This window comes from Gymnogyps californianus, chromosome 8 (genome assembly GCF_018139145.2).
Source record: "Gymnogyps californianus isolate 813 chromosome 8, ASM1813914v2, whole genome shotgun sequence".
Lineage (NCBI taxonomy): Eukaryota > Metazoa > Chordata > Aves > Accipitriformes > Cathartidae > Gymnogyps > Gymnogyps californianus.
The window spans coordinates 7,801,027-7,827,563 of record NC_059478.1 but is presented as its reverse complement, the minus strand read 5'-3'; the positions used below and the strand labels follow the sequence as shown (position 1 = coordinate 7,827,563).

Here is a 26,537-nt window from a genome sequence, read left to right as displayed (position 1 = left end):
AACAGCAAAAGCCTGGAACAAGAGGTCTTGGCTTTAATACTGTGTAGTTGCTCCAAGTAACTCAACCAGCAACAGAATAGAAAACAAACCTGTGAACTCTGGTGTGCAGGACTGCAGCAACAGTCTGATTTTACTGGAGCCAGATGGACACCTGAAATCTTTTGCACAGATTTCAGCCATCCCCTGAGGTAAAGGCTAGCAGGCTGGATGACTTGATCACAAGTAACCAAGCGTGACAGAATAGCTCACATTCTTCTGAACAGTGTTTGCAGGGAGATTCAGAAAACCAGGACTGCGTTTTTGTATTTGCTATGACTGGCTGATTCAATTCATAATATAGACTCAAGACAATATACGAAGCATCACCTGGTAAGTCTAGAGCTAGCATAAACTGGTGGTAAAAAACTAAATGGACCAAATACCTAGGATTTAAGGGGTAATCAATTCTCCTACCACCAGATATAACCAGGAAAAAACACACTCTTTTGCTTTTACACCTCAATGCATGGGTTACAGTGAATGACAGTAGATGAAGGAGCTCCTTAGTACCATCTATTCATACAAGCAACTTATTCTGCAGAAAACAGGCTAAGTGTACAACGGTGTCCCTACACAGACATCCCATATTGCAGTCCTGCCTTAGTAAGAAGAGTTTGCCTCAACCTGAAGGGTCCCAAAGTGCTTTAACAAGTTAGACGACTCTCATCACCTGCTACTGAAATGCAGCCACCTCTTCTGTGGTGTGTACCATGTTACTGCATTCTACCACAGAGAATTAATCACAAGCATTTCAAACCACTGGGAAATGAATCTCCAGAGTCACCAAGGAGCAAGGCTGGCTGGAACAGGAGGGTTCATACCACTGCTCAGAGCTGGGGAGGCAGATGTGAAATGATAGCTAACAGCCAGGTTTGTAGGCTTCATCACTCATTCAAAAAATCCAGGCTCTTGAAACCTAGTTGTCAGATTGCCTTTGACAGCAGTGGCAGCTTCACAACTGCTGACCACAAGACCACTTGAGAAAGGAAGCTCCCTACAAATTTTTTAGTCTAAAGTTCTTACTAAAAAAAAAAAAAAAAAAGAGGGCTTAGAGAAGGTCTGTGTTCAGCTGCTAAAGGCCCGGCTACCGGCTTTGGGTCCAGAGGCATTTTAATTAAGACATGATTTGCAGACACATTCCTGCCCTACAAGCTGTCAAGACTGAACTGGTGTTAACAGCACTGCTGTTCAAATACTAACCTTCATGTCTCGTTCAGCCTTCATCGCAGCCTGGGCCTGATTGCCTCTGGCTCCAGATACTGATCCACAAAGACCTCTGGCCACACGCGGTAAATGAGGGTGGCTCATAAGGCCTGTGGTCATCTGAGACGGCATCTGACTATGCAGTACTATTGGCAGCCTCTGAACAGGCGCTGGGAAGGTGTTAGTATATGGGGCTCTTACCAATGGAGGGAGCAGGTTAGGCTGAGAGAGGATCTAAGTGGGGGAAAAACAACAAAAAGAGACATTTCGCAATTAGAAAATTGCCAACTAGATTGCACGTTGGCATTATCTTAAAGGGGAAAAAGTTGCTGCTCTGCTGTCAAACTCATGACAAGAAAATATGCTTTTATGTTAAGAGAGGCCACGCTTGAACCCCAGAAAAAAAAAAACCAGCCCTGTAGCGCTGCTGTGCCTGAAAGTAGTACCAACAACTTAAAACCAGCATGTAATAATGGAAAATACCCATGCAAGGCAGTGGAGGAGTCACTAGTGAAAGGCAGCCCTGGAAGGGCAAGGTAGTTTCTGCTAGTGGCAATACAAAAATCAAATCTCAAGTCCTGCAGTCAAACACTCCGAATGCTAAAAGACAGACAGAAATATCCTGCATTTCTACAGAGGCCACATTTCCCTAGCAGCCCAGTTACAGTCACCTGTAACAGGGATGCACCACCCGTGTAAGCTGTGCTCCCTGGAATGCCAGAAGCAAATCAAACCCTCTGCCATCAGCCCTGCTTTGTATGGAATGTACGACCTCCAGAAATCCTTTCCAACCTGAACTGCTCCATCAATACTTTAGAGCTGCATCTCAGACAAACAACTGCAGATCTGCTTTGTCTTTAAACATTTAAAATATGCACTGGGACCCTTCTGAGACACGAAGCTTCTCCCCTTCCCCAATCAAGTGATCTGTTTTTGCAGGATGAGGTGCGTTACAGCTGCATGGGGAAGCCAGCAGAACAACAGTCTGTTCTACATCATTCACAACTTTTATTAAATCCTCAGTGTGCACAGAACTCTCAAAATTAAACACACCACAAATCTGCACTACTAGTTAGCAAGATCAGAGAGGGTTTTTTTGGCTTGGATCTTGAAATCAGTTCTCTCACGCCATTTCATTTTAAGGATTCCATTTTGTATCTCCCCATGATAAAGCCTGAGGAAATACAGCTGAGTTAGTCACCAGGTCATACAGAGAAACAGACTTGTTTGCAGGAAGCTACCAGTCACCTACCTGTGGTGCAAATTGCGCAGGAAACGGCTGTGTCATTCTCACAGCGGCAGCTGCTGACTGAAACTGCTTCTGGTAGACAATGCTGTTCATTTTATTGGACTGATTGTTAGGACTTGTAGAACTGGCCCTAAAGAAAAGAACACCAGTTAGAATCGCACTGCTCTCATTCAGAGGATGCTTCTGCCTTTAGTTACAACTTAACTAGAAATTCAGCATTGGAGAGGGAAAAAAGGAATCTCTTAGAGAAGCTGGTATCAGATATTCTCCTGTATCTACTGTTAGTTTCAAATGCAAACAAACTCAGAACTTAAGAATACAAAGAGAAACCATAATCAGAAATATTTAGGATATGGAAAGATTCTGTAAAATCTTTCCATTCTTACAAACTTTACAGGGTCAAGTCTGTATGAAAGAGACCTTTCCAAAAGTATTCGTAACACAAATACTGATGTTAAAAGTGTGTTCCCCTTCCCATCCCTGCTACCTTATGTTCAGTCCTACCCCTTTACACTGTTTGCTCTCTCATGTCAAGTTCAGAGCTTGTCACAACAGGCATTAAGCGTGTGCAGCAGAAGCTGCCCTGTGCAGCTGCTTCCACTCTGACCTGTTGTCAAATGTTTCAAAATGCACTTGAACAGATTACAAAAATTCACAGAAAACGCTCTCCTCATTTTATTTGGCTAAGAACATGACCCTCCATTAAAACTTCTAGGAGGTGTTGAATCACCATGAATTAAATGAAGCCTGAAAGATTATCTGGGGGAAGGGAACCAAACAGCCCTCAGAGAAAGAGAAAGAGAAAAGAGTGAACAGACTTCTTTAGGAAATGGAGCTTGACTTCCAGAGAGTTCTCATGCAGAGTGTGTGGGTGATACACTTACTTAACATAAAATGAGCAGCGGGGCACCAGTGGCAAGAAAGCCAGCTAAACTCAATACATGCCAATATTTTATAAGCTTAAAGAAGTCTCTGTTTAGTTTTCCCTTTGAACTCTTGAGATCTATTATGCTTTTGTCGACCTTCCCAGTACCTCTACACTTAAGAGCAAAAGCTTATGATAAGCCCTGCTTTGGTTGCTAGAAGAAGAGACATCTTGTGTAGCATGGTATACGATATATACCATTGAGTCAATTGTGCTAAATGCTGACCAGCTGACCAAATTCAAGTTTCTTCCTCATCCCTTCACTTTCTTAGGTGAAGTATTGGAGGCATGACTTCAGCACTGCATGTAGGAGGTCAAACTCTCGTTTCTACTTCACTAGAAAAGCCTGAACACTGTCAGTCTGCTACAGTGAAAGCCACCAAATATAGTTACTATGCATGGGAGCGCAGCCTTCAGGAACAAAACTATCTTGAAGCAAAGTTCCATTTCCAGCTTCCTTCAGCCCACTAATAACTTCACCCACAAGCAGCCCAATAGGTTTACCATGAAATGCATCTGCATATGAGCAAGATTCTGTCAATTAACCAAGCAAACCTGCAAACAACTTACTAATTTCACTTGTGAGAAGCTTATAGATCTTGCACCAATTCTTAGTTCTGTAACAGAATTGTTGCCACAACTGAGGTGTAAGCCTTTAAGTGTTTTTACTTTGAGCATTGCAGCTAAGAAACTGTCTTAGAGTTTTACCGCCAAGTACCTCTTCCCTGCCACTTCTGTGTTTTCCTGGTACAATCCCAGGTCATTTTTACATGACTTGTTTAGCTTTGTTTAATTAAAAAAAAAAAATATTTTAAACATTTTATTTCAGAGCTATATACTTCCGGCCAAGTATAGCAGATCTGATAACCTGCTGGAATGCTGCTTTTAAACTAAGATTAAGCATTGTATTTTACATTAGTAGCCCCTCACCTCATACCTTTCAGAATCGGCTGCTCATGCATGATTAGGTACATTTTCTAGCTCTGATTTCAAGGAATTTTGGGCTTAAGAGAGATTTACCGGAAAGGACTGGAGGTTGGAGTAGTACTTCTACCAGTAACTGGTGGTGTTCCAGGTTTAACATCAATGCCACCTCCAAAGGCCTTCAGGTCCATTTCTGATATCTGAAAAACATAGCAATTGCCATCTTAGTTCTCATTCAAAGAAAAATTATGTTTACTAAGTAACTGTTAGCTTACCTCACATTTTTCTCAATGAAAATAGGTCAGTTAAGTGGAGGTGAAAGCCAGATTGCAAAACAGCTTCTTATAATTAGGACAGCCCCAGCAGCATAAGAACCTCTGTGTAGAATTTTCCTGCACTATTTGGCACTTCCAGCAATGGTACTGGATTTCTAACTTAATCTTCCTGCATAATGAAAGGGGATTCGTGACTCATTTTACGTATTTGGCCCTAAAAAAAATGCTTCAGGGTTGAAATTTCCTTCCCCATCTCAGGTACCACATGACAATATTTAGATACAATCCTGAAAAATGCTGAAGTGAAAACTGCTGTAAAATAACCCAGTTCTATAAAAAACCAAAAGCACAGCAAAACCAGAGCTGTCATTCATGCAAAGAATCTGCAGACTCTAAATGGAGCAATCAATCTTGCATGTTATTTTGCAGATACACTCAACAGAATAAATTAGTCTCTGGAACAGTACCTTTCCACACACAGCCAGGAAGCGTAACGACAACAATAAATCAGTTAAAAGTGAGTGGCTGCTTTAAGTTGACCTTCTTTAGCAGGAACATGATGGAACTCCTAAAATGGGGCAGGAAAGTCACCTAAGGCCACCATCCCACTGTAGCTCTTCCTCATTTCTTGTTGAAATGAGTGATTGTTTTCCAATGACAACTGTAGCAAGAAACACACTGCTACTTGTAAGATGGGCTCATAAAAATTGTAAAGGTGAAAAAGTTTGGCCAGATCCTATGAAGCCAGGAAACTGCATAGTGCAAAAACCACCATATACTCTGGTGGGTGACAGGATGAAAACTTCATCTAGGTGATCTGGAATTCTGGTTGCCATTACTGTCCAAGACATGGAATTAATGCCTGAGAGACATTTTTCTTATCACAGCTGTAAACCATTGGGACAGCAGGGTCATTTTATACCCAAAAGCATCCTAAAATCTAGGCTACAAGCTGTAAGGATTTCAGGTGCAGCTCCAGAGCTAGATTACCCCCTGCTCTGGGGAAAGACCTCGCTATATCTGACAGAAAGCTTAGCTGTGTTCACGTCCAGTGTTATCACCCACTGCTCACCTGAAAGTATGCTGCAACTGCGTTGTGCTGCACACTATCCGAAAATCCCAGGTGCCTGTAAATCTGTGATTCCATCTAAGACAAGAGACCTTGTGATTGGAAGCCAGCTCCACACATCCCCTCATTAGCAATTACCACAGCAGCTCCAGATAAAGGAGAGGAGAGAATTCCCTCCTAGGTATTCAAGCTTCTTGCGCTATTTCAGTGTTATCTCCTTACTGGAGCTGTCACTCAAGGATAGTTTTCTTCAGCTGAAAGACCATCCTTTTTTACACATCAAAGGTTCTGCCTTGCATACAGTGCTATGTTCTCAATACGCACCTTGATATGCTATTCAGAAAAGCAGACCCCCAGCAACATTAGTAGAGTTTAATTCTGGTTTAGGGTCACAGCTGATAGAGTCCATTAAAGCCGCTAAAACTCCAGTTTGTTGCACTAGAAAGAGCTGATCCCTTGACACTCACTCTTGGATTCAAGTTCCAGGACAGAATGGAACAGGTTTTAATGTCCTCACAAACGTACAAGGGATAACTCTAGAGGAGGGAAGTTATCCACACAAAGATGCACAGATTTGTCTCTTGCAGTGTTTTTCACCACAGCTACCTGACCGGACTTCTCCAGGACACTCATCAATCCGGAGGACAGGGTTGTATTAGTAAAGACTAGATCTACCCTGAACTGCAAGCATTCCCCATTTGACAGTACAACAGGTATAGGGCAGAACAGATTCATACAGCAGAAGGAGGCATTACAAATGTGGTTGGTGTGCTTGGAAATATAAGAGTGAAATTTTACAACTTGTTCCTGGTCTCATACTGGAGCAAAATGACAAACACATGCATGACCACAATCAGAAATCAGGCCTGATAGTGTAATGTTCTTTGCCTGCTGCTTGAACAATGTCTCTGTACTAATTTCTACATGGCTTCTACATGAAATACCCTGCTAATCCATGACTAATCTACACTGGCTTTTCCATCTTCCCCTCCCTACCTTTTAAGGTCAAGGCAGGTTTTTAGATGCAAGAGTCAACACAGGTTGCCATGCTGGTTCTACAAAACAGCATACAGCTGTGCTTTGTATTAATTTTTGTACTGTAGATTTATCAATATTGTTACCTTTCCAGTTGCAGCAATCATGCTGTGTTGAGTTCCTGCTGGGATTAATCCTCTGAAAGGCTGGGTTACTTGTGCAGGTCTGCTTAGATTTTGAGCCTGCGCTTGTGGTGGCGTGTGCTGTAGTGGTGGTTGTAAAGACTGGGGTAGGGCAATAAGCGGCTGTGCTGTGGATCCAAAGTTGGGCAAAGAAATCTGTGATCCTGGCAAAGGTACTGTCACCTGGAAAAAACCCACAAAATCACCAGTAACATATACACAAGGGCTATTATTTAACTTTATTAGCTCTATGATTTCAGTGACATTCAAAGTAAATGGCTTAATGAGTTCATAAATTTACCCAGAGAGCTGCAAGCAAATAACTGAATTTACTGTTTAGCCTATCTTTATAATCAGTTCTAATGGCATTTGGGTCTTTGCTTTTCAGAAACAAAGTTGCATGCTAGCTACTAACTCCATCATTCAACACGATTTCATTGTATGAAGAAGTAAATTTAATTCAACTCAGAAAAGAAAACTAGAATGAAATAGCCAGTTTTTTGTGTGTGTGGTTTTTTTAATTAAATTTCTATTTTTTTTTTAACTTGAAATAATTTTAGTCATCATAAGGACACTGCTTGGGATGAAAACTAGATTTTACTTTCTGGGAGTCCCAACAGCCAGCATTTCTGAGCTTAAAAAAACCCAACAACCATGGCCTGCCCCTTGTTTGGATTAACAGGGACTGCTGTGGGCTGAAAACACCACAGAATGATAGTGATAAATGTGAAAATACCACAGGAGTGACCTGACTGGCAGGAGCTGCTGCATTTCCTAGTCTGACCATCAATCCACAATCTGCAAAATTATATTCTGAATATGACTAGAATCATATATTCTCCAGATGTGAAAGACTTACTAAGGTTCTGCTCTGAAGGACAACATAGATTAAAAGTATAGAAGCAGCCAAGCTTGAACATGTTAAAAACACTAACCCTTCTAAAAGGTCCTTAAAACTTTATGCTAGATTTTCAATAGATGAGATCCAATTTTTTAAGACTTTTCTAGATATCAGTCTTGGCAACTTTTCAGGTGTATGAACTATTCTATTATAATAAACCAGCCCATTGTAAGCTTTTTTTGTAAAAGCCACTCAAAAAGAAAAATTTAACCAGAAGATGAAACCCACTAAACAGCATCCTGTAAATATGACAGAATGCTTGCACATAGCAAATTAACAGATCTTTCACGAAAGAACTCAAAAAAACCCTTAAAATCGCTGGAGTTATTTTACAAACCTCCTGACACGGGTTACTGGTTATTGTCTTGGTTGTCCTGTTTGTCTGTATGATCTGCTGGCTTCTCATTTGTTTTCTGCATATTTGATATTGTTGACATATGTAGCAGCTCTGAGGTTTCATCTCAATGAGCCTTGGTGATAAGAATGAGGCTGCACTGAGCACCTGGAGTTTGTCTCTCTCTCCACTACCACTAACTGATACCTGCCCCCATAAAGGCAGCATATGCTGCAATCAATTAGCAACATCACCGTGCCAACTAAATCTTTGCCTGTCACTGGAAAATGGACTATTTAAGAGAAAGATGCCAGGGACAAATGATCAGCATGAATATCCAACTTCTCAGCAATTCAGTTTTTCAGTGCTGCTGCAGTAGCTCTCCTTAGCTATCAATTTTCAATTCTTGCATTTTAGAGGAATTTAAGATTGTCTCAGCCCCCACCCCACAAAAAAACCATCACCAACAACATGCTTTTAAGAAGAATACAATTTAGGAAATTTACCATGCCATAGTTTACCTGCTGGAGAGCACTGGGAGACTGTGCAGTGTTGTAGAAATTGCTCTGGCCAGGCTGTTGAACTTGCCCAGAGTACAGATTTGAAGCCTGGGTGAGCGTAGCTCTGGCCTAGGAAGAGTGAAAGACACCATTACCTTAAGAATACTTACGAGAGCACTTCAGAGACAGTATGGCACATTATTCTGTATTTCAAGCAGTACAGTAGAAACCACAGCATAGGAAGCTGACAACCTGCAGGTTTTCACTTGCGATAAAGCTCTCGTTTGCAAGTGGTAGAATAGCCCTTTATCACCTACCATAACAGAAATTAAACCTGAAGCTCCAATTAGCAACAGAAGTGCAAGGAGCCCTGTAGTTTGGGGAACAATCCTCAATTGAGAGATTATGCTAATGTACCTTTATGAAATTAAAAGAACATTCTGTTCCAAGAGTCTTAAGTTTTCTGCCACCTTGAGTATCATGCAATTATCACAGAGGTGGGCTTATCCCAAGCTAAGCAATACTTGATTTATTATTGCATTATCTGTATCAAACCATTGCAGAAGTTTTGCATTTTGGAGCATTTCCTACCTGGAGAATGTGTGTATCAATAAGCTGAGAGCCTCCCAGTCCTGAAGCTTGACTAAGTTGATGTTCATATAAGATAGGAATAGGTTGTGTATTAGAAGTCTGTTGAAATGCCAAGCTTGACTGTGCCTTAGCAAGTTCCTGGTGTTGCACTGCTGGGAAGTTGTGTAAGGCTGTACCAGACAAAACTACTGGTGATGGCTGAGACAAACCACTTTGCATAAAAGCTTGCTGGGATCTGCAAGAGATTGAAGCATTATACATAAAAATGCAGACAGAGCTCAACAATGAGCCACCAAAAATGAAGAATACAGGTTATATTCTTTAAATGGAATTAGAACGCTTAGCTCTATCGAACAGATTTTCACCTGAGAAAGGTAGATTTTTCTATTTACTCTGCACACAACAATAACAGATGCTACTAAAGGCCACAGGAAAAAATGACTAGGCTTTTAATTTAAATCTTAAAGTACACTTAGCTATTTAGATGTGCGTGCTAAAACAACTTTTGCATAACTTAACTGTAACATACAGAAGCTACCAGTTCTTAGTTCCTGTGCTACAAGGTAGGACGGTGGGGAAGCACCACATGTGAATAGTTCCACTTACTCAAAGTAAACTGCTTTGTTCTCTTGACTTCACAGATCTCCATAGCCCAACTTTTAATACTTACAGGTTAAATCACTGAATGCTGACAACTGTAGCTTCCAAATGAATGGTTTGGCTTCAAAATAGTAACACAGACAGACACCACAGCCTTTAATTTTAACTAGATGTTCAATTCCCTTGTCACCAGCATGGGGAAGTTGCACTTTGTTTAAAAAACAAAGACCAAAACCAGTACAGCAAAGCACCACAGACAGGTTGTTTTAGTCCATCAGAAGTATTTATCCAAACATTTCCATTAAGAACCTGAATAGCCACCTTCAGACTGATGAATCAGAGTTTTTAAATAAATGCCCCTCTCAAAGCTCTTCAGCTCAGGGGAGAGCGTTTCTGATGTAAAAACACTTTTCACTTTATCACTTGGTCGATACGTACCAGCATAGCACTGGCCCTGTTAATCTGTTAGCGCAGTGGCCATGTGCTGGCCTGACAGAACACCCAGGTTAACTTTGTTCTGTACCTTTCCTTAATTGAAAAACATTCTTACAGTTACACTCTGAGCACTAGAGACACTTTTCCAGAATGTATGCAGGGGACTGTCTTCAATGTAGCCAAAAACATTTTCACAAGCTTTCTTGTTGTTGTTGTTTTTAAACCAGTAACCTGTACACCTCAAAGCTTATCCTCCTCTGCACCTTTAAAGATGTGGGAAAAGTATTCATACCCTTATAAATAGCGCAACCCAAAACTCCATTAATACTGGGTTTGTGCGTGACCAGATCAGCCAGAAGCATTTATTTAATCTGGACCACATGCCAGACTGATTGTGTTTCTGCAACTAGCCAACTGTTTGCAACAATTTTTGTCAGCTGTGGCAGGACAAGCAATATTTGGTCCAACAAAGTCAGCCAAGCACAAAGTCAGGATACACATGTAGTCAACTAAATCTTCTGTGGCTTCAGCCTCCTACATTGCAACAAGCAGGTTTTTCTACCGCACATGCAAAACCCTGTAATTAAATTTCCAAAGAAACTTTCTCAAAGTGAAACTAACAAAATTTGTCAGAATTATAACACTGTGAATCAGTTTTGATAGGAACTGCAAGGAAGCTTTGGAAAAGCTTACAGTGGAAATTTGTCTGGCTATCAATGCCATTTGAGAGATACTGGTCTTCCTATTATCTTTTGTAGCTAATAGAAAACCTTTATTCTAAAACATACCCTGCTATCCCCTTTGCATCTGAAATCAAGTTTCTACCACCTATAGTGTTCAAACTAGGATTTCAAAGTGTTTCAGGACTCCAAGGTTGGTTTGATTAGAAAACAACAAACACAAATTACTGAATTAAAGGGATAGACTCCTCTTTTTCTGTTCTTTTAGTATGAAAGACTGATGTTTTCAGCTTTTTAGCCTGGTTTCCTAAAGATACAAATATCATGCATAATTTTTGAACCCACGATTTCACAACTACATCTGCACATGCAGACTAGCCAGACAATCGACATACAGAGTTCTCAGCCAAACAGATGAAAAAGATTTTGGGGAAGACAGGAAGATGAGGCAGCTATTGAGCACAGAACACAAGTCTGCAGGGAAGCAAGTTCTATCAATTCTGCCACTCAAAGACACAAAGAAATTTGCATATGCTACCTACCTATAAGGTTGTAAGGAGGAGTTGAACAACTCCTGGGCTTGTGAAACAGCTGGTGCTGCTCCTAAACTCAGCTGAGCTTGATGCTGTCCTTGCAGAGGTGCATAGATGGGGATGGGGATCTGCTGAACTGAAGCAGGCTACATAAAAAAGAAACCATTAAATATCCAAGGACAAAAGTCACGTAGAAAAGCTACAGTTAAATGTGTGTCAGGATTTGTGTAACATCATAAAAAGTAAACAAAGAATGTCAAATCCCAAGGCTGCATGCAGAGCTGGTATTGCTCCCATTCAGAAAATTACTTTCTAGTTGAATTTTACACTTTTCCTTGCAAATAACCAGCAGAAACTGAACGAATCATTTAAATTTGCATACAAAACTGTACAAGATTGCATACAATTTTGTACTACAAAAGTTGAGTAAGCCTGCACTAACACGGCCACATAAACACTTCCCGTGAATATGTACTTTTACATAAAGTATATTTGTGAGTGAAAGCTTATTCTCTCAACTTGCATGACAAATGCTTTCGTTCTCAGGAACAGTAGAGGTCAAACACCGCCTGCATGCACCAGAATGAAATGGCAAGGGCAGGCATGACCTCATTTTTGCAGAGTCTTTAGTCCCACTCTCCCCTTCCCCCATTAGCTCATTAGTAGAGCTTTAAAGGCAATACAGACAGGGAAGTGCAAAAAACCAAATCCCCAAATACCTGAGAAAGCCCTGGTTGAAAGCCTTGCTGTTGGGCCAGAGAAGGTGGTGCCAAACGCGCATGTTGAGTATTGAATAGATGACTTGTATCCATATAAAATGCTGGGATTTGAGCTGCAGTACCTCAGGAAGAGCAATACAGTTAGTACCTGATTCCAACCATCTCCCTGCTAGAAAGGTTTTCATCAAGAGTTAGAGATGCAGCCACTGTCAGTACTTCTCAGTGTGACAGCTACCAGAGAGACTGGGAGAAGAAACAGAACTGAAGAGCTGGGTGCCTAACCAGCTTTGGTATCTTTTCCAGTTCACCCCCAGACTCTCAGTCTTGCATATGCATCTTCAGTGCCATGCAATTCTTGGGGGACAAGCAACAGATTCTAGCCAGAACAGGCGTTTGGGTGAAGGAAGAGGAAGAACATGCTATACTGTCATGCAATTTAGGTTAACTATATGTAGGGTTTTCTTTAAAGAAAAATGCCATGATTCTAAACTATTGTAGCACTTTAATAAAGAAGTCAAGACCAAGTCATTTTTGGTCTTAAATAGTGATTTAAAATTCTGCAACAGAAAAATGGTACATTAAGAGACTGAAACATACTTTCCTCAACAAGCTAACAACACAGCATTATCTTTATGCTTACTGATAGAAACTTGCAAATTTAGAGTAAGATACAATTACTGAATATTTGCTTACAGAATGCTCTCCATCATTCTGTCTTTACTGCAGATAAAACCAGAACTTAATTCAACTCTCCAGCTTCAGAACTCCAAAAAAGCAGACATATGGCTTCTCAGCCACAAACACTATTACCTGCTGCAGACTGAGACACATAGACCTGGGGACTTTGCTGTTGCTGGGCAATGAGGGATGGCATGCAGCTCAGCTGGGAAAAGTGACTGGCAGAAGCTAGGCTGCTTGTCTGCAACTGCTGTGGTTTCACTTTACATATATTAGGAGGGTCTGAGGTGCTTGCAGTCTTCGTACTCAGTGAAGAGGTTGTGTATGTTCCAGCTCCTAGAAGGAGAGAAGCAAGTGATGCATCATAAAACAGATATTTCAAAGCATCACCTTTCAGTGGTCAAAGTTTTGAGACAACTATGCAAGCACAACCACAACTGGTAAAGAACACTGAAACCTAATGCAGCTGTTTCCATCAACATAAGATGGCCACGGAGGACAATTCTGTTAAGTTCACTATAGGAAGCACTGCAACCATAATGCATCTCCCTTCTCAAGTCCAGGAGCATATAAAAATACTGAAGTAGACACCTTAGTTAGTTACGCAACAAAATATTGCAACATATGGTGGTTGTGCCTCTCATGGTTGAGAGCCAGGCTCCAAAGAAAGGTCTTTTTCAAGCACTTCAGCTGAGATTTGGGCATACATTCTAATATTCCAAGGTGTGAAGATTTAACCAGATACAGCATTTTTTTTTTTGCTGCAAAGAACCAAGGTGGAAACCAGCACTGTTTGTGAAAAGCAGCTGGACATTTGCTCTGCCTAGTGTGAAGGGCTTTTGGTATGAGCTGTTGAAGCTTTGACTCCAAAAGCAAGAGCACAAATGAAAGTAAGACTGCAATCGGCTGGATATCAGAACTACCATCTGCTCCAACATCTACTTGCTTGCCTTCATTCAGCTGAACAAAATAAGGCTGCCAATAAGGCAGCCAACAGGAGACATTTACCTCCTCTTTCAAGTCCATATAAGTAGCATAGGCAGAGAGATGGCATCTTAATACTCTTTTCAGCTGTCTGAAGTGAAACAGGTGAAGTATCTCCTTGTTAATTAAAAGGTATTTGGGAAGCTGCTGTTCAGATCTGACATTTCATACTAGCATAAAACTTGCGTTAGCTTTGCATTAAACATAATTCCAAAGGGAATCTAATCTCTTGAAAAACACAGCCAAGGAACAATACAACAGGATACTACAATCTTGACATCTGGCACCTGATAGCGAAGTTGTTGGTGTAACCGAGGCCACAGGAATAGGAGGCATTGATGCACTAGAGAAAGAGCTGTAAGTACCACTGCTTGGCCCAGTGTTGCTGCTGCTGCTGCTACTGCCACTGCCACCAGCAATGGGAGACGCTGCTGAGGTCACTGGCGAACTCTTCTCCCCCATGTTTGGGGAATTCTCCCATGCTTTGCGTGCAGACTCCATCTATTTAAAAGAAAACAAATTTCCTCATCTATTAAGAAGTTTCAACTAGTCAAACAGCCTTCCTCTTCTAACAGTTCTTTTTAGTTCAAAAGGCAATTCAGGCTTCATGCGAGCCTCTTTAAGTCACCATAATCGTGCAACTCTGTTCATGCAAAAAGCATACAGCCTTAAGTTGGAGCTTCTTATATGTTCCAACTGCACACGTGCACAGTTCATCGTATTAACATTCAATGCTCAAAAGAGAATTCACTCACACTAATTTGGCTTGGTTTTGTTTGACATGAAGAGCAAAAGACACAGTGAGCAAAAGAAAGGTAAAAACCCCTCTAAATATTTCCATGAAGCCCTTTACTTACAAGTTATTTGGGCCATTTAAATGAAACAGCCCCTTGCTTTCTTGGTAAATCATCCACTTTGAGTGACCACCAAAAATACCTAATGCACACTTCAGTAAACGAGAGTAGTCAAGTTTAGATTTTCAAAGCAACTGCTGTTCAAGAAGCAATCACGAGCTGACACAGCTTGTGCGCACTGCTTTACATTAATGCTAAAAATGCTTCATGCTCCTCTATTTCTATAATAATTACGAGTTCAAGTCTTGCACAGCAAGGAAGATGAAGCTTCAATTTAAATATTTTATACGCAATTATCTTCCACCAAAAGTGGAAAGAACTATTGTCATTGGCTGCAGTAAAACAATCTAAATATTGCTACATTAGACACGCAATGCCAAATCCGAACTGAGACACTTTTGAGAGACTACTGAAAAGGAAATATTAATGTTCAGACTACACTCACTAATTTAAAGGCTCAAACACAGTCCATGGACTTGTCTACAACTTTCAGCTGTCCCCAGTTGAAACAAAGATTTTGCTAGCAGAGCTGGATGCCATAGGCTGAAATTGCTCATCTGGCAGACTGTAAGCTTCTCAAGGCCAGGTGCTGTCTTTAATGGTATATGTAAAGGGGCAAATACATACTCACCAACAAATCTGACCTCACTGCCTGGATCAATAGAGCCCCCTAACTAGGACTTGCAGTCTCTGAAAGTCCTACTTTCAGCCTACCCTGTTTTACATGAGGTACACACAGTCTGGACAGACCAAACATGACTTAGGTTATTTGTCTAGATAGGTTATTTGTCTAGATGCTTCAGAAGTGATAAAAAAAGCAAAGCAGTATCAAAAGAAGTGGGTAACAGGTGATCAGTACACACCCATGTGGAAAGTGGAGTTCTGTATGCTCAAGAGAGTAAAGGGGGAGGAGGGAAACTTTGTTACAGATTAAATCATTTGTAAGCAAGTCACTTATTTTCATTTCTGAGACCATCTGCCCCAGCAATCATTCTCAGTTTTCCCTCCACAACGTTTTCCTCCAAATTGGTTCTGATTCTTGCAGACAGGGCAAACTTCAAAATTTATTATTAATCTGCTGGAAAGGATTTTGCTTAAGGTGGAGTACAGGTAAGAATACAAGCTCCTTCCTGAACACCACAAGCTCTGGTAAGACAGGGTAATGGTCTTGTACTGCACTGGTATTAAGAGAAAGTGAAGAAGTACCTGTGAATGTCTGAACAGAGAAGGTGTAGAAGCTTCTACTATGTTCAATGAGTTTCACGATGTCCTGGAGAAACTATTGATAGCAAAAGCTAGTCTACATACTGCATTTTGTCTTCCATTTTCCAATTTGCAATAAAAGGCATATAACAGAGTCCCGAGTTTTCTAACAGCTTTGCTTTTAGACAGCTCCTTAACAATCTCTAACTTCTTAAGCCAGAAAAAAGATGCAAAAGAGACTGGTACTCTAGGAGCGCCTATGCAGCACCATCTACAGACCAGATATGAAGGAGTAAGAGGCTCTAAATTAAGCGAGGCTGGGGAAAGCGCTGTGATTTCACTGCTCGCTTAATTATGGGAAAAGGAGAGCACAAATTGGAGATCATGGTTGCTTGAGGCTTCTCTTCACCATTGACCCACTGGGGCCTTCACATTGCAATAACGGTCCAGTACGTACTACCCAAAAACTTAACTGGAGATAAATACCAATGTGCATATCCTTAAGTAAGCCAAAGTTTAAGCGATCAGAAAAAGAAAGTCAAAACATGTCAGATTCCGGACCAGATGTCTACACAGGAATTTTAGATGGAACCTCAGAACACGGAAGAGGGCTCAGTTTAAGATTGCTTTGGACTTTTGCTCAGCTCCTTATCTACCAATAGCCCTATCAGCTAAGTCCTTAAGAGGATGTCTGCCTTAGTAAAGGTATCTTTAGCAAAGTTACTCCAAGGAAAGGAGATCTCAAAAAGCTTTCCCATATGAGTACCTTATACCTATGCACCCTGGCAGAATGACGCCAAGTAGTGGGAGCAATTGTGGTTGAGTTCCCCTGCCAAGTCTCCTCACAGACAGCTTTCTGTGATAGGGGTTGGAGGAAAGAGGAGGTGCAAGGATTATTGCTTTATGGAGGCAGAGCCTGGAGATTTTGTTCTTTTAAGAGAAAGAAGGAAATGCTTTCCTCTCTGCCACTCCAAAAGTATCCTTTAAAAGAAGCAAGGATTATATTGAAGAGGATGACAAAGAGTAGCTCTGCTCTGTCTGGACCAGAAGGCCTGTTGTGAAAGTGATAGTCTCAGTGTGTGCTTCAAAACAAGCTTGTTGCCTTCAGCATTTGTGAAAAGGAGGTAGAGCTCCAGTGGCTGGAATAGAGAGACTAGAGACAAAGCTGCTTCCAAATGCCTTTTCATTCAGGTTTTGGTCAGAGTGTTCTTCAAGGTAGCCTCAAAACATGGATCTTTGACATATTTTGTTAGCACACATCTAAGATCTATCATCCACTGAGAAAGCAATCAAATCACTGATACCAGAACAGCAGAAAAAGAAACTGCAGGATGAATGACACAAACACCGCAGTTTGCTTTGTAACTGAGCAGTGTCACATTCTTTGCAGCATCATGCTATAGTAACATTCCTACCTGTGTTACATGTGAATCAGATATCCAGCTGCTAAACAGTTAGAGACTGCTATTTTAGAAAAATGCTTTCAGGCGCCAGAAAGTCAGATTATGGTAACTTATTACACAAGAATGCAATAGAAAATCAGATTTTTGTTAAATTACTTGTCCCTCTCCAGCCCTCTCCCCATTTTTGCTGGTCTATTGTTTTAAAGCGGTTACATTTTTTTCAGGAAATAAAGTGTTAACAAAAGAAAAGCAAAGATTCAACAAGAGATCATTAATAACTATCATCTGTAGAAAACACAAGCAAGCAGCTGTCAAACCATGCCAGTGAGACGCAAGTCTCACTGGGACTGACAAGCAAGTTTATCCAAAGTGTTAGTTCTGCATCCAGTCCCTAGTTTCATTTCTTCTTTTAAAAATTTAGAGAAACTAAGTTCAACCATCACTCTTCCTTAATAGTAGAAGCAGCAACAATATTTCTACTGGTTCAGTCACCTGCAGTCACAATCACAAAGCAGATCTAGGACCAAAAACTTCTAAAGATACAGTAGCAAAGCTAGAGCCCAACTCTATGTTAGTGAGTTATACAATGCACACAGTCCAAAATCCAACAAAATGGGAAAACACCATTCAAAATATTCTACACACTTGCTCTACACTGGAGAGCAGAAAACAGAACATTTATAACACAACAAAACATGTCCTGACTAGCTGATCAAACTGCCTTTCATAGACACCAACACACCACCTACATTTCATTGTTTAGAACTTTAGCCATCCAACTCAAAACCACATTATCACCACATCAAAATCTTACAGCTAAGAAGAAATCAAGCTCGGCTTACCAAGCAACTCCTTACAGCCTTTAATACCAAACCAGCTAAACTCTCAAAAAACCTCAGTCAGATTCTGATGGTTTGTCATGAACACTATGGTACAATGCTAAAATGCTAGGATTTTTTTTTCAGGGCAGTGGGAGCCAAGATTGGTTGAGATGCCAAGGGTTAATGCAAAACGGGGTTAGAGATTTATAATTTAAATGCATCCTTTGATAGTCTTGTGTTTCAGCCATCCGTTTATATGCAAAAGCAGTTCAGCAGAGGAAACAAAGGAAGGCTCTAAAAAAAAGGTTCACCAGCAAGTTCTCCATTAACTTTTTCCCCTGCATGCAAGAAAACGACCCTTAGAGGGATGTGGTACATACCTTGAGGGTGAGGTCGACGGTAGCGGGAGAAACTGGAGTTAGGCTGGAGCTCTGTTGTAGAGTCTCCCTCCTAGGGAGGGGAAGGGTGTGGGGCAGGGGCACCTGAAAGGCAGGCAACACACATCACATTCTAACTAAGTCTACTACAAAAGCCCCAGAAAAGCAAAGCTCAAGCTTTTTTAAGTGAGCTACAATTTGTTCAAGGCTTGAGCATTTGGCAGGGAGATTTTGATAAAATAAGGTGAAAATTTGGTAGGTGGGGAAAGGCCATTCAGCAGGTGCTGAAATGCTTCTCATCTCTCTAATAGGCTGAAGAGTAAGGTTCTAAAGTGTCCATGTCTTCTGCATAAACAAATACCAATTTTCTGCTTTGGGATTTACTTAAAAGTATCATTTCAGTTTACTGATATGCAAAAATTCTTCCCAAGCCAAGTTTGTCCTCTTTTGTACCAATACAGTACACAGGGCTTCATGACCTTGAGTTCTGAGATGCAGTTTCTGAAAAGAGGAGGCTATAAACCTCCAAAGTCACAGGACCATGAAACAAACCAAAACAGATTTGCCATCCAATAACTGAATTTAGTTATCTTCTCTTTCAAAAGATGAAAGATGTGAAACTTAAGGAAATAAACTTGACATAATGCTATTGCTATCTTTGCCTAAGAAAACACTGATGGATTTCCTAGAAGTTTTAAATGAAATGTATCAAAAAATACTGCAGTGGCCAGTCTATTACTTCTAACCATTTCTTTCTCCATTCAGAGCACAGCTAATGGACTTCCACTGAATGAGATACGGTTAATCCAAAAGACACAGATACTGAAGCTGTGAAGCAGGTGATAGCACAGATCCTTTGTGGCCAGGAGCCCCTATTTCCTGTGTTGGAAATCCAACTCCAACACACCACAGGGGAGCAATACACTAACATCATTAACACAAAAGAATACAGTCTTCCACGCTAACCACCAAAGGCACAAACACCACCACCACCAGAAAATCCAGCAAAACAGTAAATTCAACCAGTATTGCTTCAAAACGGTGTGAAAGGATGCTGCAGTAAGCTGAAAAGCATTTCTTAGATGGAATTCACAAGACATCTTCATAAAAACCTGAGATCCTACTGTATGCTTCTTTCTTCCCCCAATCAACAAGTGACAGCTCTGAGTTAATTCTATTTCTGCTACTCAAACAACAAAAATCACAAGATCCAAGTTCCCTGACATCCCAGCACACACAAGACAAACTTGATTTCACTACAAGTCACAACCCAGCTGGTCCTCTCAATCACTACACCACACTCACAGTCAGGATCATTGGCTTTGAGGACTGCAAACATCTCATCTCCATAGCAACCGAACAACTGAAAGCCTGCTCTCTGCTTTCAGAAACCATTAAGCTGCTCCCTTTACATGCAGTTGCTGTGATTTCAGGCTACAGTTCAAAATTGCTTTGTTTGTAAAAGCCTTTCTTCAAACTCACCTACAGAGCTTTGCTACTGGTACCAGGTTCAAGTCCCAACTGCTGCTGAGAGCACGCTCCCTCATTATGCCTATCCTTGCTTTTTTAGAATTGTCCCTAGAAACATCTTCTCCACTTTCTCTGCTCTTTAGCTCATTGTGGTTGTTCAAAAGACAAGAAAATACCTGAAGAATTTCAGAACAGATACTAATCAAACCAAATGTCCTTCAGAGTAAGATTACTGGATAATGCACAGCTAGTTGACATGAAAGAAACCCTAGTGACTTGTTTACTGAAGGCACTATTTTGTGCTTTAAAGAAGCGTGAAAATATTTTCTTGTCTTCCAAGTCAAGACGATCACTGCAATAGACTTACGTTCGTCACCAAAGTCTCCTCCATTTTTGTACTGCTAGTAGCCACTGTGTTAGGATGAGAAGAAGGTGTAGTGTAGTCTGTTACAGACTCCTGTGAAGAAAAATAATTCCATTAAAATATCTCCCTTCCCTAAATTAGATTTAAATTTCTTGGACAGATGTCAGCCTTTCTACAGGAGGAGTCCACCAAGCAAAAGAAGATTAGAATTTCTCACCAGTTTTTTTTTCTTAGAAAGCACGTCCAGCAATCCTTATTGCTGAATTGCTACTGAGGTCAGAAAAATTCTTGGGAGATTACAGTTTGCCTCATGACCTCACAACGTACATCTGGAGACAAGTCAAAATACAGTCTGTAAAGAGCTGTACTGCCTGGGCACTAGACATACTGAACTGTAGTGGTGTAACCAATTATCATGTCACCCGAGATGCTTTAGCCACCTGTAGGCACTTTTAGCCCATTTAACAAGTAAAATATATTAGCTGAAAGCTTTCTGTAGCTTTAAATAAATACAGAAATTTCTTGGGTAAACCTATGACAAGTAAGGCCCTCTAGATTAAAAAGAACACATAGGGATGGTTGCAATTTGCAAAACAATTTTCTTTCCTTTAAGTCTTCTCTTAAAGTCACAAGACTCAGTTTCTCTGGATGGTGAAGTCTACCTCCCGATTTCTGCATTGGGCAGTGATTTCAAGGAAGAAAAGGACTGAAGTTTCCAGTCTACCCAGAAGCTTTCCTTGAAGCTTATTTGTCACAGTTAAGTGGACCTTAATGTGCTCAATGAACAAGGTCCACTTTCATGGACCTAGCTGTAGCCAGTGACTATTGCAGTTGTAGGTATAAACTGCCTGATGGAAGTGTCTCATCGATAACACTGCCAGCCCTCTAGAGAATGACCTACAATGAACAAAAAAGGCACTGGTACTTCTGTGAAGCCACGTGGAGCACTGTTTTTTAGTTCTTGTCACTGGGTATCTACTGAGCGTATTCTGGACAGGCAAACAGGTGTTATCAGAACCTGACCCAGAGACTTCGTCAGATAAATGGTGTGACGCTGAATTAGCCAAGATCCACTCCAGCAAGCACTGCAAACTCCAAAGTTTTACATGTCTGAAGCCCAGAAAAGGCTCCATCATTTTTACGGAACCAAGCACCAAGAAGGAACTGAAGGACAAGTTAGCAGCAGAACTGTTGATGAGCACCTGGACTTGCCAACAGATAATGATTTTGAAGGCACAAACCACATAATGCTTGTTTAATTAAATCCAACTGGTGTGATAAACTATTAAAAAAGTGCACCATCAACTTACTCCTCAAGCCTATGGCAATGTCCCCTAAAAGAGCAATTAAAGCATTAAGATACTAACTTGCAAATAACGAAGAATCTTCCTTAAAAGGATGAGCTCATTTTGGTAAGACCAGGACAAGCTAAACCATAATGGGGTGAGAGAGGACACAATGTGCACATTGACTTATTTTTGTATTTATGAAGGAAACAGAGAGAACTATTTTCTCCATTTAGTTATTTCCTTTACTTCTTAAACTGGTGAAATATGAGATATATGATGTTTCCCACAATCTGAACTACCAAACTGCAAGTTGCACATTTATGTTTGATTCCAACAGCCAACCTTAATTTGGGTAGAACAAGGCAAGCACGAGGCTGGTTTAATCACAAGGTCCTTCTAATGAAGTAATTAACTGGCTTTGTTTTTTTAAGATGCTTTACTGCATAAGAAAGAGGAAGTTTTTAATATAACATTATTAAAATTCCTTCAAGGTCTGGATGCAAATTTTACAGGGTCTCAGCACTAAAATTCCTTACAAAAGAAATTCGATCAAGACTATTGCTAGCTTTCTCACTTTGGAAACTTACAGCACAAAAATGCTTTTTCACTAGAATTAATAACAAACGACCATATCAACTCCGGTGCCCTTAGAAGTATATGTGCAATGCTGACCCATCCTATAAGGATGAGTTACATGCTGAACGTGCAGATAAGACAACTCTTTAGCCTTAAGAACACCACTCCATAAACTGTAGGTTAACCACCATCCTTCATTTACTGATACATTAATTCTAGGAATCTCTGTTAGATATGGCTTATCACCATAAGCTTTTGTAATTCAATTAAAGTGATTCTCCTGTACAACTGTTTTACTGAAGAAACCAATTGATTACTTTATTATAAACTAGTAACAGTAATAGCAGCAAGAGCAAAAAGCTGTACATGCTTTTTTGGAGTTATCTACAAGTTATTTATACCTGAAGAAAAAGAACAGGTAAACTTTTTTTTTTATAACTACCTACTTTGCCCAAAGAGAAGAGATCACAAACCCTGAAGTGACTTTATGAACAAAAGGACAAGGCAGACCTCAGAGCTCACCTTGCTATAAAGGATCAGGGTACATGTGGGATTATTTAGCTATTTGATTTGTTCCTGATTTACGTACATCACTCAAACCAGAGAGCTTGTCAGATACTGAAAATTTATTCTCAAGTATAGCCTGTGTCCTTTCAGACATCATCTCGGTAACACATAGCTGTTATCAACTACCTGTGCAAACATTTCATTGCCATGTCCACAACCAGGTATTGATCATTCCTGTGATTTGAAAGCTTCAAAACTTTAGAGGTGGTAGGGTGAGGAAAGGCAAGGGGTAAGGTGTCTTACCCAATTCAGAGACTTACACAATCAGATTGCCTTTACTCCAAAAATACTTCAAAACCCAAGAGAAACAGCTGCAATTGCTTCAGAGCATCATGCTTATATTCTGAATTTAAACATCTCACCAGTATGAGTTGATTTATATTTATACAGTTTCTAAGGTAAAACAGTCTTGCACGATTAAATGCACACGCTCTTATTAAGATGTTTGTTTTGGGATGGATGGGGTACTCTTACAAAACTTCTGCTTCTGAAGGAGGACAGCTGGCTTGATGTTTACAAACATTTAAATCACTAAATACACTAAAGAAAGTGTGCCTTCCTGGAAGGTGAGCAGCAGTCTCTGGGAAGGATGTTAAAGAGTGTCAAAAGCGAAATCATTTAGGTTTGCTAAAACTTCAACACCTGACATTCAAACAACAGATTAAAGATGTCATCACTTCTTCCCTCACTAATGAGCGATGTAAAGAGTACAAAGACAAGAAGAAAGCAGTTGCAATACAAATCGGTATAGGAACTCCAGGGCCAGAGCAGTATTTGAAGCCATTTTAAAAGCCACTTTAAAAAGTAGCAAGACTGGTTTATTCCTGCAAAATCTAGATGAAGCTTATCTTCTCCAATAAATCTGCAGGTTGTAGGTTCAACTTCTGGAGAATTAAATATAAAATATGACCACCCCTTTCCTAGAAAACTTACTGATGCCCTGTGAACTACTCATGACGAACGAATTCAAAAGCAACCTGGAACTGTTGAGACAGGAATATTTAGGCCTATTATTAAATGCTTCTACTAGCAACCACTTAATGAGGAAACTATTGGGAATTTTCATATCCAGCACAAACTGGGAAGTTTCCTCTCACTGTGGTCTTCCCTCCAGAAGACAGAAGCCTGGTGCTTTAATACTGTGGTAGTTCAAAGAACCTTGGCAACCCATGTTTAACTAAGGCCAAAAGGGCACAAAATTCAGAATTCCCTTTTGAAGATCTCATACTTTAAAAATACAGTTGTAGAGAGGAAATTATGCTGATTTTAGTAGAGCTACTCAATATTGAGTTAGCCTGGAGTAAACAACAAAGATATGTTTCCTATTCTGTAGGTGGCTTAGAAGAAGCGTCTCCTTCCCTTATCTTGAGCTCTGGTCACAGGAACTTGACAGTGAGAAAGCATGTGACACATACAAACAGCCTTCTTACCAAATACTTGAGCAAGCTGGTGTTTATGGCTCTACACTTCTGATTCTGCATACAAGAAGGGCACTGTATCCATTTCTGGCATCAACATAAACCATTCACATTTAGATACAAGATGGAAACTGTCAGGAAGGATGAGAAATCCATCCCAGCACCGAATTTTCTTACATATTTGCCGTTCCACTCAAAAAATCAAGTCTGCAGCTACCATGTCCGACACAAATAACCTCCTTAACACTTGCTCTGTAACAAGACTTCATTGAGATAGCATCTTCTGCTTGCATGACACCTCGGCAAAAAACTGCCAAAATTGTCTTTTTTTTTTTTAAATCTTTTTCCAGCTGCGGGTGACAGATAAATTGTGAGTGATCTGCATTTCAGATTCTTCAACTAGTAATGTAACTTTTGCAGAGGATCGGTTTTCCTGAACAGCATCAGAAAATTTCTGCTTAAGACTAGGAAAAGGCAGATTGAGACAGCATGCAACAAACTTGAGTCTAAACTCATAAAACTGCTTTACAAACATATAAGAAGCATTTTTCCTTTATCAAAGCAAGTGTAACTATTAACTAGTAGCTACTCACACTGCATGGTTTCTTTACATTCGAGATATAACAACCATAGCTCTTGCTCAAGACAACGCTGCTGTAGTGAGGGCAGTCGCCACACAGGTCCTTAGGCAGAAAGGAGAGCACCTCTGTATACCAGTGCTATCAATGCACCACAGCTAAGAACCGAGCTGTGGAACAATGAATCCTGACAGCAAGTCACCATCTCACTGTTGAGCAGTTATAGAGAAGTCAGGGGAGTTCCACGCAGACAACTATGATGAGTCCTCAACATCCCAAAGAAGTTCTGCAAGGGATATCTTGACAATATCCAAGCCAACAGGAGCTGACATACAGACCCTTTAGGTCAACTGAACGAGCCTTATCCAATGCTTTAGCATATTCCTAGTTTAGAGATTTCATTTTTCACAGAACAGCACTTAATTCACAGCTTCAGGTCATCCATGCACTCAACCAACGATCGCACACACTACTTCACTCCAGTTCTCCGCTGAAAGTCAAGCACTCATCTTGCATATATGACATATATCTGAGTTTACAGAATCTGCCTATACCAGGCTCCAGTGTCACTCTCCACAGCAAGGCTCAGGACAGAGTTTTCACATTCATAAGGCAGCAAAAAAGTTTAAAACCTTCCAAGACTATCTCTGTACAGGGGTATGACAAACAGCATGTCTCTGTACCACTTCTGGAGAACTGTTTAATTCAAGCAGTACTGATATGTTTCATATCTGCTATTCAAGGGGCTCTGCTGTCCAGGTAACTACCACCAGCAGGAAACCAAGTGTCAATTACATCACTGTAATCATATTTTACATATAATGCTCAGTAATTTGTCAATATTTTTCTTACCTTTGTGTTTGTTCCAAACTCTGGAGCAGACACGGATATCATTGTTCCTATTTCTGTGCTCAGTTCACTTGCTGCTTTGGTTTCCTTTGTAGTGACAGGTTCTGGACTTCCGACAGAGGTGGGAGATGGCTTCTCCTGTCCCTCAGGCTCTCCCTGTTGGGCATCCTTCACCTTCCTGTTCTTTAAAGAACGCTCTTTCCCAATAGGACCAGGTTTATACTCTTTGTTTTCTACCGGACTCAAGTCTGGAAGCTAAGTTAGTGTTAACTCGTCAGTTATGTCTTCCCCCCCATGTTCTATCCCACAAGAATATTCTAACATGCTTAAAATAATTTTGTTTAAATCTAACAAAGCTTTCCTGAAGAGTAAGCATTTTCTAACAGATAAATCATTTGAGACTAAGTTAGCAATACGTACACGAAATGCATTCATTTTGAACATGAGGAATCTAAACCATTGTTTTCAAGCAAGACATGTTTTATGTGAAGTGGTAGAGTTCAACTAAAATAAGATCTAGTTAAAACCTACAGATGAAAGCCAGCTTGATTCTCCTTACAAGAAAAGCACAAAAAAGTATAATAGTATAGAAGCCACAAGACTTCGTATACATACAGGTTATTTTAATTTTCAGAGAATCAGGATTTTACAGGGCCCCAGGAAATTAGAACAGAAGACACTACCTTCATTTGAAGGTATCTCAATGTATGGGTGTTGGCAGCATTTTTCCCTACGAATTGAGCACTAAGGGGACATCCAGAAAAAATAAAACACCTATGCGCAAGTGTTGCCTTATATTGCAGACACCATGGCTGGAGTAACTGGTGCAATTCACTAGTTCCTTTTTGGGCAGCTGAACTAAAGCAGAATGAACGGCCTCAGTGAACCTGAATGCTCTGCTGTTTAAGTAGCCATATCCTTTCTGGCTAAGACTACTCAGCCCATTTCACTACAGAGCAGCACAAAAATTCG

General features: G+C 40.5%; 1 protein-coding gene across 1 annotated transcript in view; it reads right to left on the bottom strand.

The window, feature by feature from the left end:
• PRRC2C (proline rich coiled-coil 2C) overlaps positions 1-26,537 on the bottom strand; it is a 77,739-nt gene that overhangs the window by 2,559 nt on the left and 48,643 nt on the right. The window contains exons 22-35 of the mRNA XM_050901200.1: positions 25,569-25,820; positions 20,292-20,381; positions 18,458-18,559; positions 14,084-14,297; positions 12,945-13,148; positions 12,135-12,247; positions 11,425-11,561; positions 9,168-9,402; positions 8,583-8,705; positions 6,806-7,024; positions 5,688-5,762; positions 4,437-4,540; positions 2,495-2,621; positions 1,240-1,476 (exon numbers count right to left, since the gene is read on the bottom strand). Coding sequence (XP_050757157.1) covers positions 1,240-1,476; positions 2,495-2,621; positions 4,437-4,540; positions 5,688-5,762; positions 6,806-7,024; positions 8,583-8,705; positions 9,168-9,402; positions 11,425-11,561; positions 12,135-12,247; positions 12,945-13,148; positions 14,084-14,297; positions 18,458-18,559; positions 20,292-20,381; positions 25,569-25,820 — 2,232 coding nt within the window. The remainder of the gene's footprint in view (positions 1-1,239; positions 1,477-2,494; positions 2,622-4,436; positions 4,541-5,687; positions 5,763-6,805; positions 7,025-8,582; positions 8,706-9,167; positions 9,403-11,424; positions 11,562-12,134; positions 12,248-12,944; positions 13,149-14,083; positions 14,298-18,457; positions 18,560-20,291; positions 20,382-25,568; positions 25,821-26,537) is intronic.